This window comes from Oratosquilla oratoria, chromosome 23 (assembly GCF_046742065.1).
Source record: "Oratosquilla oratoria isolate Oo_2021 chromosome 23, ASM4674206v1, whole genome shotgun sequence".
In the NCBI taxonomy this organism is placed as follows: Eukaryota; Metazoa; Arthropoda; class Malacostraca; order Stomatopoda; family Squillidae; genus Oratosquilla; species Oratosquilla oratoria.
In genome coordinates, this window is record NC_134799.1 from 23,799,971 (window position 1) to 23,816,361 (window position 16,391).

The following is a 16,391-nucleotide window of genomic DNA, read 5'->3' on the forward strand; positions in this document are numbered from 1 at the left end:
ACTCAACACTCTCTAAGTTTGTATGTACTCCCTAGTAAACATTGGATTTAAAATGCTTGTTCATAATTTCTTGCAATTTCTATTTCCCTCTGTGTATTTCAACTCCTCTTTGTTGTAGTTTCCACTAATTTTTGTATTGTTTTTCAAATTTGTGGTTTACAAATCTATAAAAATAGTTGGTATAAAAATAGTTTTTTGATTGATTCCTTCCCACATTTTTTTCTACGACCATCCTTTTTGTAATTTTGTATTTTCTTTCTCTGGTGCACATTGAAACATATTTAATTTCAATAACTAATATATATTTTCCCATTTTTCAGGTCTTTTGTATTTCTTCAAATTTATCTCAAGCTTTATCCACTTTTGTCTTTTAACTCCCTACATCTTTTCTTGAACCAACATTTTTACATATCCTTTTTCTTGTTTTTGTCTTGGAACATACTTTTTCCACTCCTTCTTTATAAATTTTTTGTCAATTTTTTCCCAATTTCCTCGTTTCTATTACCTAGTATTCTCTTGTATATATTTGTGGTCATTGTATGTTCCATGAATATCAAGTAGTACATTTCCCCATAAATCGTCTCCACCATTTCACTGTTAATACTCATTCCCAGCAGATTTCCTTTACAACTAAAATCACTCAATTATTTACTATTCTTCCTCCATCTTACCTTTATACTTATTTAGTGTTATCCCTTGTGTTCTTCCAACATATTTTTGTGTTCTCTCTTCCCATGAATCCCATTTTAGGAGGCACATGATTATACCACAAACTTCCTGCTCTTCTTGTCCCTGTTGTCCTCTATTTCCATCATAATCATCTCCACTCTATTCTTTCCATATGTAACATTCCTCACATTTTATATCCTTCTTAGTCAGGGACTATAACTCCACCTCCCTTGTTTTACTTCTCTGTTTTCAATCCAATAATCTATATGAGCCATATGTCCCTACACTGTTTGGATTGGATAAAGGACCCTTTCAAATTTTGTCTCCCCACAATTCCACATTATGTGCAGTTCTTTTTTCCTTCAAGTAATCATTCAAGTTCATTGCATTGCCTGTTTTATTGAAGACCCATTCTATATTTGTGAAAGACGACTTTTAAATTTTCTGTTACATCCATCCTGTTTTCTGTTTCCCTTTTGTTTTTACTCTATGTGTATACTTATGTATATATATAAATAAAATATATATATATATATATATATATATATATATATATATATATATATCTATTTATATATATTTATCATACACATATAATTATGCTAGACTAAGCTCAAGTTTGGCAAATATCCCCATGAAGTTGTGCAAATCTGTCATTGATTTCTTCCTTTCTTTTTAATAGAAAAATTTGCAACGTAGTACATTATAGTTAATTTCTTTTAACATAACAAAGCCAATCTGGGATTTGGGAAAGTAAGATTAAATGATGTTCTGGTTGTTCCATCCAAGAGCTGTATCGATACCACCTGTCAGACTAAAATGGGATAATCTTGGATTGCAAAGCGTACTTCCATTTTCATGTTGCTGAACAATCTGAAATGTAAAATGCATCCATTAAAACAAACAAAAGCAATTTTTGAGTGACAGCTTTCGCCAAACTAATCCTTCCATGCAGTGATTGTAGATAAATGCAAAAAGAAAATCTATACAGTTACCCTTTCGATTGATATAATGTAGCTTGCAGCTCCCAAAATTTGGAGCAGATTTTGCGGAACTGATAAATTAAAAATATATGGATCAATAAAAATATAGGAAAAACTAATTTCACTTTCAATTTTCTAATTCCCTTCTGTACTAGAAGGATTGTGTTGTTCTTATCTATCTATATAACAAGGACTTTTTCCCCCTTATAAGGTAAATAGCCAAGTCCAAAGGCAAGTACCTACTCCCACCCATATTACTCCTAGATGGTTTTCTAATTAAAATTATTGGTGCCACTTCAGAAAGAAATTAGATTAAAACAATCATGATTTAACCCCTATGTACCTAAGTAATTTTTCTATACTTCTTTTTAATACTAAAACATTTCCATTCAATTGTATGATATATATCTGTTCAGTAAAGAAGGCATGGTTAATAATTATTATAATAACAACAGATTAAATGTGAAAAGACTGACGCAGATGACCAAAATCATTTTGATCCCAATTTAACACAAATACAAAAAATAAATGCAACACATTACTTATGGAGAGAAATTCGAAACTAATTGTGAAATGTAACAAATTTAAGTCTTATTATTCCTTATGAGTGCTTAAAATTCCTGAGCCCATGGAACCATCACCGAAAACAGACATGTAACAGCCAATTAGATACTTTTCCTAATAACAAGTTACCCACAACTCCATAAAATACTAAAATAACAAGATATGTTAAAATAATATAACACATAAATAGCCAACCCTCCATTGGGAGATGTGAGAGAAAAAAAAAATTCCCATACAGGAGGGTTCCAGCATGAGATCTCAATAATTCACCTAAGATATTCTTTGGCCCAACCTACAATAAAGGCCCTGACTGTGTGATACTTTCAGTCCACTCTTGATGGATGCCTAGTGATGGTTTAATTACAGATGCAAAATAATAAGTATTGAAGATTAAATGGAAGATAATGAAAAGAGGCCACAGAAGTTCCACTGGTGGCAAAACATCAAAGTAAAACATAAATATGAACCCAGAGCCACCTACCAGCACAATAGCAAAACAAAAATTTTAGACATGAGCTTTAGATCCCCTTTAGGTACAATTGTTTTTTTTTTTTTTTTTTTATTTTTTTGTTTTTTTAGATGATGAGGCAAAGAAAGACCTATTTCTGGGATTTCTTGGGCATGTGAGTAAAGACTTTTTGGTAAATCAAATAATATACATAAAGAGATGAGATTTTATGAAGGAATCATAGAAGCAAGAGACTAATAATCTAATGAAGCAAATCATGAAATAAGGAAACGAGTGACTTAAAGAAAGCAAATACTGAAATAAATAAGGAAGTGCATTAATTAAAAAGAAAACTCAATGAAATAAAATGTGAAAATGAGAGTTTGAAAAATAATTATTACATTAATAGTGTGACCATAAAGAAAGAGGTAAATAAACAAATAAAGGCGATAACCGAGAAAACTGGACGAAATATAGGAGAGGATGATCTACTTAGGAACGAATGAATTACTTAGATTGATTGATGAAAGAATGATTTACTTAGGAATGAAAGGAGGAAAGACCAAGAAAATTATAAGGTAATTTTTAAAGAAATTGTACATCAACAAATGCAGGAGAATGCCAAAGATACAATCATCCAAGTAATTAAAGAAAAGAAAATTTGGTAAGAGATACAGTGGACAAAAAAAGTGTATAGTAATATATGATCTAAAGGAAAAACATAACCTAAATTACTCCCTGAGAGATAAAAAAGATAAAGAATTGGCAAGAAAAATTCTAAAAGTAGTACAAGATGAAGGACAAGAAGTAGAAAAGGAAATAAAGGAAGTGCATAGGATGGGAAAATATGCAGCAGGAAGAAATCGACCCCTGAATATCGAATTAAGGTCACAAATGGCAGCAGAAGAAATACTAACAAAAACAGGAAAGTTAGTAAGGAACGAACACTATAAAGTATGTTGATAAAAAGAGGCGTGAATGATGAGGAAAGAGAAAGAGAAAAGGCATTAAGAAGCGAAGCTAGAGAAAATAACAAGAAAAAAATGGAAACCAAGAAACCAAAGCTCTATTGGAGAATGTTAGATATGAGACTGAGAAGATGGTACATTTAAGAAAAAGAAACGAAAAGAACAGAGAACGAGATGGAGAGACCAGAAAATTAAAAGTGGCTTACATTTACATGGACGGATTAATCTCAGGATTAAATGAACTAAACGATTTCCTGCCAGAAGAAAAAACAGACATAATGGAAATTGTAGAGACAAAATTAAGGGGACCACCTCTAACCAGTATTGGACATGGATTACAAAATCACTGGCTTAGAAATAGAGAGGAGAATCAGGGTGGAGTCATGTTCTTGGTTAAGAAAAACTTTTAAATGTGATGAAAGTTACAAATGGAGAGAACAGGGTGGAGGTGATCACAATAACAATTGAAGATATTGGCATGAAAAGTAGAAAGTTTGTGGAGATTTATGTGCCCCCAAAAATGGGGTCTTGAAGAGAAATGATTCTAAAATGTTAGACGATACAAGGCTTTCATCAAAAGAGATGCTGAGGGATAGAGGAAACGTGGTACTTATAGGCGATTTTAACTGCACAGAAATCTGTTCGGAGGAGATGACAGTGAAAGATGGAGAGGATGTATGGGGAAATGTATTGTTGACATGACTACAGAACATACAATGACAGAATGGGTAAAAGAAAACACTGGATTTAGAAATAATTAAGAACTGTTGAGACTAAATTTAGTATTTACATCAGAATCTGAAATTGTGGATGAAATTGAATACAAGGCAACAATTGGGAAGAGTGATCACATATTGAGTTAGAACTAAAGAAGGAAATATATAGTGAGAGAAATGAGAAATACAGAAAAGGAAGACTGAAGTATAGTAAAACAGACTTTGAGAAACTTAGATTTTTTTTTTAAAAACTGAGTTGGGAAAAATTCTACAATGAAATATCACATGTGGAAGAAAAATGGATGATTCTGATGGAAATCTATAATGAGGGAGTGGATAAATATGTCCCAAAGTAAAAACAGGAAAAGTTGTATATTAAGTGTTGGTTTAACAGAAGGTGCAGCAAAGTAAACGATAGAAGAGATAAAGCTTAGAAAAGATGGGAAATACATAAATATACCAAAGGATTTTTCCCCCTTACACAGGAAGTAGCCAAAAGACAAAGGCATAGAAACCACTCCCACCCATTCCATCCCCTACATACTCCACTCCCCTCTACCCTCCCTCTTATCTTGGCACCTCGTGGATGACGGGTCATCCCTGCATCTTGACCACTGCCCTGGGTCAGAAGGCAGTGTCGCACGACACAGCACATCCACAGCAAGGCTGCTTCATTAATTCAGTGAACCCTCCCCCCCCTCCGTCCCCTCATGCATAAAAGGAGAAGACGGGGAGAAATCTTTTCGGGCTGCGACAATTTATTTCTCATACATACTCCCTCACCCCCCATCCCCCATCCACTCCCCCTCATCAGCATCATCCAAACACAACCCTTCTCCATTCACCCTTATTTTCTGTCGTCTCCCGTACTTCCTCAACAAACATTCCCCTCTTTCCCAATACCCCTTTTACCCCATCCATCTATCTCACCCAAGGCCGCCCCTTCATGTTCACTCCTTCCACCTCTGCCTTCCAAACCTCTTTTTACCTATCTTCATCCCAATACTCTTTCATCAACCCTATCTCCCAACTCACTTTCCACCCTTGTTCTCCTCACCTCCTCATTTCTCATTCTATCCAGCCTAGTAGCCCCTATCATTCTTTTCAAGTACTTCATCTCAAACACATTCAAACTCCTTCTCTCTTCCTCTCTTATGTTTCATGTTTCTGCCCCATACAGTGCTGTTGGCACAATCACTCCTTCATACAATCTCCCTTTAGCATCCATTCCCAAATGTCTATTTCTCATTACACTTTTTAATCCACCAAGGCATTTACTCGCTTCTCTTAATCTACATTCTACCTCCACCTCCACTCCCTTTCCTGCCACGTTCGCACCCAAATATCTAAAACTATCCACTTCCTCCAGTCTCTCTCCCTTAATACTCACTTCCAGTCTGTTACTACTCTCTCGCCTTTTACACCTCATCACCTTACTTTTACCCACATTTATCCTCAAATTCCTTTTCTTGCACCCCTTTCCAAACTCTGTCACTAACTTCCTTAATCCATCCTCTGATCATGCTACAAGCGCAGTGTCATCACCAAATAACAACTGGCTTATCTCCCACTTTTCTCCCTTTTCTTTAACCATCTCCAGTCCCTGACCCACTACCTTTGCATTCACCTCTCGCACCACCCCATCCATGTATAAATTGAACAGCCAGGGCAACATAACACATCCTTGACGAAGTCCCACCTTTACCTCAAACCACTCACTCTCTCCATTTCTAATCCTAACACAAGCTCTACTACTCTCATAAAAACTCTTCATTGCTTTTAACAGCTTTCCTCCTATCCCATATATCTGCACAACCCCGACAGTGCCTTCCTATCTACCATGTCATAAGCCTTTTCCTGATCCATAAAAGCCCAAAAAATATCCTTACCTTTTCCTATAGCATTCACACATACAGTCGTACCTCGGTACTCGACCATAATCCGTTCTGAGGTGGTGGTCGAGCACCGATTTGTTCGAACACCGAAACCAATTTTCCCCTTATCACTGTCTTTCTTTGGACCCATTATTAAGGGCTAGAGCAACACGAAAAAGTTTAAATCTGGGAAGAAATACTCGAACAAACTGCGTACGTCTTACTCCGCTGGCGGTCTGAGTCGAACTGACGCTTACCCGCTGTTCGAGCTAGTCGAGTACCGAAAATCTGTTCGAGGTCCGATGCATTTTCTACTCGAATTTTTTGGTCGAGCACCGATTTGGTCGAGTATAGAGGCGGTCGAGTACCGAGGTACGACTGTATCTGTCTTACCACAAAAATCTGATCTACACAACCCATATCAGTCCTAAACCCACACTGTTCCTCACCAATTACTCCCTCTGTTCCTCTCCTAATCCTCTCAATCAAGATCCTCCCATAAGCCTTCCCAACTACACTTAACAAGCTGATCCCTCTGAAACTACTACATTCACAATTGTCCTCCTTTCCCTTGTAAAGTGGAACTATAGAGGCCCTCCAGTCCTCCGGCACTCTACCCTCTCTTAAACAAACATTAAATAACCTCACCAGCCAGTCCACCATAACTGTACTTCCTTTTTTTCAGACATTCTGCATGGCATCCATCCAACCCAGGTGCCTAGAAAGTTGCAAATATATATCATTCAAAGGAATGAATATGTAAAAATACACAGGGAGGATAAAAGACTACATGAAAATGACATAATAGAAAAATGTAAGGACCAGCCAAAACTATTCTACAGATAAAATGGTAAGTTAAAAACAAACAGGAAATAGTGAAACTATGCCAAGGGAATATGGAATATGCAGAAGAAACAGAACTGGCTGAAGTCATGAGCAAACACTCCAAGTCAGTTTTTACGTACATCAGGATGAAGGGCAAGAAATGACCCCCTCTCCCCTGTGAGGGAAATAATGATAACACAAAAGAAAATAATGGACCAAATAATGAACCTTGATGTCAGGAAATCACATGGCCTAAATGGAATAGCAAACTGGATACTAAAAGAATGTAAAGAACTAATAGACAAAATTTATAACATAATGAGTTGCTCACTCAAAGAAGAGAAAATACTGGAAGACTGGAAAAATGCCAATATTGTACCAATACATAAAAAAGAAAACAAGAAAGACCCAATAAATTACAGACCAGTTTCCTTTACAAGCATGGTAGCCAAAATTTGTGAAAAAAAGTTATAAAAAGTAGATGGATAAAACATCTGGAGAAGAACAATATACTAAATCCAAGACAATTCAGATTTAGACAGAGAAGATTATGAGTCACAAATTTGATGTGCTTTTACTCAAGACTATTAGATATAATACAGAAAAAGAATGGATGGGCCGATTGTGCTTTCATAGACCTATAAAAAGCTTTTAACAAAGTACCACACAAAAAACTATCAAGAAAACTGGAAACCATAGGAGGGATACAATGTAAACTACTGAAATGGATGGAGGACTTCTTGCAAAATGAAAGTACTGCTCAGAGATAAGAGTTCTACTTGGGAAGAGGTGATTAGTGGAGTTCCACAAGGATCAGTATTGGCTCTAATAATGTTTGCTATTTATAGGGGGTCAGTAGATTGCTAGGGGGGTCGAAAGGCAGTCTTTAAAATTAAATGGTTAGCATAAAATGATCCTGTTCTCTTCCCGTACTGAAAGTGTTATCTAAGCTGTATCTATTTTCGGGGTTGTGTAGCCCTACATTTAACACGCTACACTTAGAGATATTGAAGTTCATTTGCCATTTCACCGACCATGTTAACAATTTACTAAGATCATCCTGCAGAATCTCTGCGTCGTCTCCTGACCCAATTAGGCGTCCTATTTTAATGTCGTCCGCAAACTTACTAACATCACTATTTATCCCATCGTCTAAGTTGTTTATGTACATAATGAGCAACAAGGGACCCAAAACCGAGCCCTGGGGGACCCCGCTAGTAACATTGCCCCACCTAGATTTTATTCCATTCATGGTGACCCGCTGTTTTCTGTTACTAATCCAAGCTCTAACACTTTTCCTCCTATGCCATGGGCTTTGATTTTACTTAGTAGTCTCTGGTGTGGCACCTTGTCGAACGCTTTGCTAAAGTCAAGATAAATAATATCGTAATTTTCATTGTTATCTGACGCCTTATATACTTTAGTGTAAAAGGATAGAAGATTAGTCACACATGACTTACCCTTGGAGAAACCATGCTGTGAATCACGAATTAAATTATGCCCTTCGATGTGTTCTCTGAGTCTATTTACTATTATTGATTCAAGCATTTTTCCTATAACCGATGTCAAACTGATTGGCCTGTAGTTGCATATGGATGATCTATCTCCCTTCTTAAAAACAGGAACAACGTTTGCCTGCCTCCAAGCAGTTGGCACAAAACCAGTGTCTACCGATTTATTGAATATTTCAGTTAACTGGTCGCAGATTTCAAATTTACACTCCTTAAGCATTCTTGGAAAAATTTCGTCTGGACCCGGAGATTTTGTAGTCATTCAATCTGCTTGACTACTTCTTCTTTACTAATGCTGATATTAGATAGACTACTTTCTTCATCCCCTCTGTAAATCGGATCGCAGTCAGGTACTTTATCTAACCTCTCATTAGTAAACACCGATAGAAAATAATTGTTAAACTCCTCACTCATTTTTTTCCTCCGATTCTATCATGACATTTTCATCGTTTTTAATTGGTCCTATTCTTTATTTTTTGTTCTATAGAGGTGAAGAAACCCTTTGGTTTGGATTTTGCTTGATTTCATAATAACGTTTCGCCGTACGTGTATTCCTTTTAACCAGCTTTGCCATTTCGTTATATCTTGATCTAAGGTGTGATTCCCCGTTTTTTATTTTTACGTAAAGTCCTCTTTTCATTCCGATCTCATGTTTCAATCTGTCTCTCATCCATTTGGGAGTATTACTATTTTTCCGTATTGACTTTAGTGGGATAAATGTGTTTTGTGCATTAATAATTAGGTAAGTTAGATTGCTATACATTTCTTCCAATCGCTGACCTGACTGTAGGGGCCTCGCCCCCAAATGACCTGACCTAAGGTATGCATATTACCCTCCGTGACCCGGCTCTTAGTCCTGACCTGACTCCCAGCCCCGCGCCGAGACCCGACAATGTTCAAAATGTCCGCATGGCATTTCGTATTCAATTTCAAATAGGTTTTTATATTGTCAAAGTTTGCTTTCCTGAAGTCTGGTACTTGAATGTCATTCGTACTTTTTAATTTTTCCCAAATAACATTAAATCTTATTTCTTGATGATCACTAGAGCCTAGACTATCTCCCATTATTACGCTGCTAATTTGGTGTTCATTATTTGTTAAAATTAAGTCCAGGGTATTTTGTCCGACAGTACCTCGCCAGGTACATTTTCTTGATGCAATGTTATGGAGCGGAGATACATGCATTCCTTCAAACTGCAAGAACTTTGTATACCCCGCAAGCTGAGAGTGGTTGAAAAGCCCGCCAACGTCTCTCACCAAGGTAAAACGAATACTATAAGGTACGTTGAGCACCCCCCCCCCCTCCGCGCACCTCCACCGTGACGTCATAGGAAATCCAGAGGGGGAGAGTGAGAGGTGAAAGAAAATGTAAACTTTAAAGAAAACCATCTGTATATATGGTAGACTTTAAAATTACACTATGATGTTCACAATACTGAAATTACTCAGTATCACTTTCTTATCCTCAAATTATCAGTATCTGAGATATGACCGCCAGAAAAGTTATAAAAAATATTTTCCATGCTTTCACATTAGGTGGATTATATTAATATGACGAGTTATTAGATGGGATGACATGTCAAGCGTGGATTTTATATGTAGACCTTTATCTCCACCAAGCTCAGTTATGTTTTAACCGGATTCTTTAGTCTGTTTATTTGCAATTGAATGAAAATTTGAGGAAATGTTGCTAATAAATAGTTACTTTCAAAATGACGGCTGCATACATATCCAGATGACCGAGTATTGTGTGTGCCACATAATTCAATCCATTTCTAAGTTCTTTATCTTTGGGTAGTGAAAAGAAATGTATATTTTTATCACCTTTCAGTCTAACGGCATTGCACTAATGCAATATACAAAATGTTGGCATTTTTATATGTTATTTGTCTGCCTTAGCTACCCCTTTAATCAGAAGATGGAGCTTCGCTCCACACACTGGTGTGTGAGTGACTGACAGCTCTCGACCCACGGAACCCCTGGTCTCGATATTTCCGTTGACGTCATCATCTACCTGCGCAGTGGAGAGGTTTTCTGGCTCTCCCTCACCTCCCCACCCCCCGCTAACGTACCTTATAGTATTTGTTTTACCTTGGTTGTGTGATTCTCCCTACATACACAGAATGGGGAGGATTTTCGACTCAGAGTGAATTGACATGGTTTTTCTTTAAGTTTAGATATTGGTTGGTTGATTATTCTCACTCTTTCAGTACGGGAAGAGAACAGGATCATTTCATGCTAACCATTTAATTTTAAAGACTGCCTTTCGAACCCCTAGCAATCTACTGACACCCTTTCAACCCCTTGGCTGGTTTCATCGACCCCCTAGCAATCTAATGACCCCCTTTCGACCCATGGGGGTCGATATCGACCACTTTGGGAACCCCTGTACTGGATAAAACAATAGTGTGTGCAAAAACAATACAAGAATTGAAGAGCAAATTAGAAGTGGCGAGATACAGAGATGGGACACCATGAGTGTAGCTCCCCTTCCTGTAAGATACAACATGAGACTGAGAACATGGTATCTTCAAGAAAAGGAAACGAAAGGAGCAAAGAAAGAGATGGAGAATGCAGAAAATTAGGAGTGGCTTATAACAATATAAATGGTTTAATTTCAGGATTAAATTAGCTTAATGATTACTTGGCAGAAGCAATACCAGACATAATGGCAACTGTAGAGACAAAATTAAGGGGTTCACTATTACCTAATAGTGTTGAAAATTGATTATTTAATCACTGCCTTAGAAACAGAAAAAAAGAGGGTGGAAGAGTCATGTTCTTGGCTAAGAAAAAATGAAATGTGACCAAGGTTACAAATGGAGGGAACAGTGTGGAAATAATCATGATAAGAGTTGAAGATTAAGACATGAAAAAGAGAATGTGGTGATCTATGTATCCTCAAAAAATGGTTCTTGAAAAGAGATTACATGGTACCTATGGAGGATTTTAACTGCAAAGAAATCTGTTGGGAAGTGATGACATTGAAATGTGGAGAGGATCAACAGGGAAATGTATTACTTGACATGACTATGGAATATACAATGACACAATTGGTAAAGGAAAACACCATATGTAGAAATAATGAAGAATAGTCAAAACTGGGTTTATTCTTTATATCAGAACCTGAAAATTGCAGATAAAATTGAATACAAGACACCAATTGGGAAGAGTAACCACATATTACTTGAACTAGAACTAAAGGAGAAATAAATATGGAAAGAAATGAGAAATACAGAAAATTGAGACTAGTACCGTATTTTCCGGCTTAAAATGCGCATCGGGTTATAATGCGCACCCATGCACTTCGTTATCTCGGTACACAGATAGCGCGCACCGGCGTATAATGCGCATGCCCGATCGCCATGAGTCGGAACTACATGTACTGGTATATGACTCATGTTGTGCATTGGTCCCTTATTACTTTGTAGCTTAAATAGTTTGTAGGAAATATGATCTAAAAAAAAAAAGTTTATTGAAAGTAAAATATACAGAAAAATTTCAGGATCTTTACAGAAAATGTTCATTTTATATCTTGAGGAAATAATTCGTCTTTACCATTTTTCATTTAATACCGAAACAAACTACAAACTGTTTCGTTTTAGCTTTGAACCTGCAATGACAGTGGTGAAATAGGACTGTCTCTCATCGAGGTGACGTTTAGTTAATATAACTCCCGAAAGAGGGTGTTGTAGTTAGGTGTTTGACACGAGTTTGTGAACGGCCGCAACGGAATTTGTACCATACCTAAAGTGAAGCAACAAAGCCAACATAAAAATTCAAACTAGGATGCTGTGAACATGGGCAAATATCATGAATATTGCTCATGTTTCATGGAGTTTAGGCCTATTTAAACAGGAAAAATAAGATTCAATAGATACTTACCTATAAACCACTCCTCGTTTAACGACCTACTCGGTTAACGACAACGCGGAGTTACGACGGGATTTATGACAGACCAATATTCGTTTAACGTAAATCTCCCGAAGTTGCAACGTCGTGTACGATAAGTTGGCTGAGGCAAATTTGTATGATGTTATAAATGAACTTGTACGGTGGATATTAGCTGTGAGGTAAAGTGTTCTGAAGCTTAGGTCTACATTACCATCATGCAAGCTGCTAAAACTACCTAGGGTACAGTATATACCGGTATTGATAAATTTTTTAGTTTCGACCATGGGCGCAATATAGCAATAGAAAATTAATTATTAATTTTGTAAATTATAATGTATCAACGTAATATGCAATTTTGTGGGCGGAAAAAAAAATGCTAAAACAGATTTCGTAAGAAACGAAGTCGTGTCGGACGAATGGTATGCCATGTTTGTAGTAATAGATGCCGATGTCAAAGAAATGAAAGGATGATAAATTCGTCTAACCTATACTAAACTAACCTGACCTGTGTTTCATAAATCATTACCTGCAAATTAAATGTCATCCGGCTCGTCCTCATTGTCGTGAGAGACGTTGGCGGGCTTTTCAACCACTCTCTCAGCCTACGGGGTTCTTGCAGCTTGAGGGAATGCCTGTATCTCCGCTCCAGAGCATTCCTTCAAGAAAATATACCAGGCAAGGTAATGTCGGAAGTACCGAGGCCGTCAATTGACAGACGACATGATGGTGTCCTGATCCTATGCTACCGACTTCGTTTATTAGCATATTTGCTTGTAGCAAGGTATTTTTTATTTTCATTTCCGCCCACAAAATTCCATATTACGTCGATACATTTTAATTTACAAAATTTAATAATTAGTTTTCTATTGCTAAATTGTGCCCATGGTCGAAATTAAAAAAAATACCCCGGTATTTAATATGGAATGTCAGCATACACGGATTTGGTCATACATGGTAATTTCGGGAACCTGACCACCGCGTTATTTGAGGGCTTTCTGTACTATCAAAACAGTAAATAAAGCTTTAATGTACTGTATAAAAGAGGGAAAATACACGAAAATAAAGATACATGTATTGCTGGACATTGTACATACAGTACATGTACATATATGTATACACTTTCGCTTAACGACCAATTCGGTTAACGACGGCGACGCTGGTCCCAATTGTCGTCGTTAAACGAGGAGTGGTTGTACCAAATATCTATATAGCCCATGCTGGCGTATTCTTTCATGTCACTATGGTTGTTCTTCTTGTTCTCACGGAACGTCACGGAGAAGTGTGCCGTCCCGACTTTGTGACGGCCAACATCGTCACGTTGTTGTGAAAAAAATTACCGGTACACACACAGCCGCAGAGTTATTATCGTAGGCCGTAGATAATGCGCACCACCGGATAACGCGCACCCTCCATTTTTAGGCCCTTCCAACGGAAAAAAGTCGCGCACTATACGCCGGAAAATACGGTATGTAGTAAAATGGATTTTATGAAACTTAAGAATTTTTTTGAAGAAGTGAGTTGGGATAAATTTCACAATGATAAGACGCGAGTGGAAGAAAAATGGAAGATTCTGAAGGAAATCTATATTGGAGGAGTGGATAAATATGTACCAAGACAGAAACAAGAAAAATATATATAAATGCTGGTTTAGCAGAGAGTGCAGCAAGGCAAAAAAAAAAAAAAGTAAAAAAATAAATAAATAAATAAAAGATACAGCTTGGAAAAGATGGAAAAAGAGAAAAATCCTAAAAAGTGGCAAATATATATCAATCAAAGGAATGAATATGTAAAAATATTCAGGAAAGAAAAAAGAAATTATGAAAAAGACATAATAGAAAAATGTAAGGATCAACCAAAACTATTCTATAGATATGTGAATGGTAAATTGAAAAACAAGCATGAAATAGAGAAACTATGCCAGGGGAACATGGAATACACAGAAGATATAGAAATGGCTGAGGTCATGAGTAAACTTTTCAAACTGGTTTTCACTAGAGAAAAAGTATGGCACTGGGATGAAGGGCAAGAAGTGAAATCCTCCCCTATGAGAGAAATAATTGCAACATGAGCTGAAATAATGGATCAAATAACAAGCCTTGATGTCAGGAAATCTCATGACCCATATGGAATTGGAAACTGGATACTAAAGGAGTGTAAAGAAGAATTGGTAGGCAAAATATATAAGTTGTTTGTTTAAGGAAGGAAAAATACCAGAAGACTGGAGAAAGGCCAACATCATACCAATATATAAAGGAGGTAACAAGGAAGACCCAACAAATTACAGACCGGATTACCTTACAAGTACTGTAGCCAAAATTTGTGAAAAAGTTATCAAAAATAGATGGATAAAGCATCTGGAAGAAATCAACATACTAAACCTAAGACAGTTTGGATTAAGACAGGGAAGATCACGTGCCTCAAATCTGATCTGCTTTTACTCAAGACTATTAGATATAATACAGGAAAGGGACAGATGGGCTGATTGTGCTTTCCAGATCTACAAACATTTTTGATATAGTGCCACATAAAAAACTATTAGGAAAACTGAAAACCATAGGAGGGGTAAAAGGTAAATAGTTACTGGAATGGATGGAGAATTTCCTGCATGGAAGAAAAATGAGAGTAGTGCTCAGAGATTAAGGTTCTACTTGGGAAGAGGTGATCAGTGGAGTTCCAAAGGGATTAGTACTGGCTCCAATAATGTTTGGTATTTATGTGAATGACATAGCCAAGGGTGTGGACAGTTACACGAAGTTCTTTGCTGATGACACAAAATTGTTGAGAAAAGTGAGCACTGAAATAAACTGCGAGTTACTGCTGAGAGATCTGAACAAAATTTGGGAATGGAGTCAGAAGTGGAAAGTGGACTTCAACATTAAGAAATGGAATTTGGAAAAGTAAAAAAAGGATATCAGGACAATATAAAATCAGTGAGAAGAATGTAAAGAAAGTGGGATTTGAAAAGAGACTTGGGAGTAATCATCACAAAGGACATGTCCCCTAATAACCAGATAAACATAATTGTTGGAGAAACATACAACTTGTTGAGGTCAATAAAAGTGGCATTTATTTACTTGGACGAAGAAATGGTAAAAAAAATAGTCACACTGATATGACCAAGACGTATGCAGTGACACTATGGTCACCCAGTGCCAAAAGAAATATAAGGAAAATGGAAAGAATCCAAAGCGCAACTATGACGATGGCCCCCACATTTTCAGAACTGAAATACAAAGAGAGACTGTCAAAACTAGAGTTACCGACCCTGGAACAAAGAAAAGAAAGAAGATACTTGCTGACCATCTATAATCATGAGAGGTATGGAAGTCCTTGATAGAGAAGATTGACTAAATTGGGATACAAGAAATACAAGAGGACATGGAAAGAAACTCAAAAAGGACAGTTATAGAAGAGACCTGAAAAAGAACAGTTTTTCCCATAGAGTGGTGGATGTATGGAACAAATGAGACAAGATGACAGTGCATGCAGAAACCATACATGAATTTAAGAACAATTTAGATACTGAGAGATAGGGATGGGACACCACAAGCATAGCTCCCCTTCCCGTAAGATACAACTAGGTAAATACACACACAAACACATATATATTTAGATATACATATATAAAGGTGCAATCCATCTTTTATCTCCTATATGACACAGGTAAACACAGTCATTTGAAATACAAACTTCAACATAAAATGAAAACTACATATTGACCTGGTGTGTGCAGTCCAAATCTCTCATTTCAGTCTTACACAATTGCGAAGCAGCTGTGATATAACTATTTCTTGATGTCTTCAGGACTGCCACACCCTCACCTTCAATCCAACACAGGCTTAAAATACATATCATGGTCAATACTCCCATGTCTTTCACAGCTAAAGGACAAATTCCTGTAGTCTTGAAATTTTTTCCAAAACCACTTCAAGTGTCTCA

The 16,391-nt window shown here is 36.8% G+C and overlaps 1 protein-coding gene across 1 annotated transcript in view; it reads right to left on the reverse strand.

The window, feature by feature from the left end:
• Positions 1-1,428: 1,428 nt before the first annotated feature.
• The window catches only part of LOC143037749 (uncharacterized), a 49,677-nt gene continuing 34,714 nt past the window's right edge, over positions 1,429-16,391 (reverse strand). Inside the window, exons 2-4 of the mRNA XM_076206300.1 lie at positions 6,871-6,940; positions 1,665-1,723; positions 1,429-1,542 (exon numbers count right to left, since the gene is read on the reverse strand). Of these exons, the coding sequence (XP_076062415.1) occupies positions 1,429-1,542; positions 1,665-1,723; positions 6,871-6,940 (243 nt within the window). The remainder of the gene's footprint in view (positions 1,543-1,664; positions 1,724-6,870; positions 6,941-16,391) is intronic.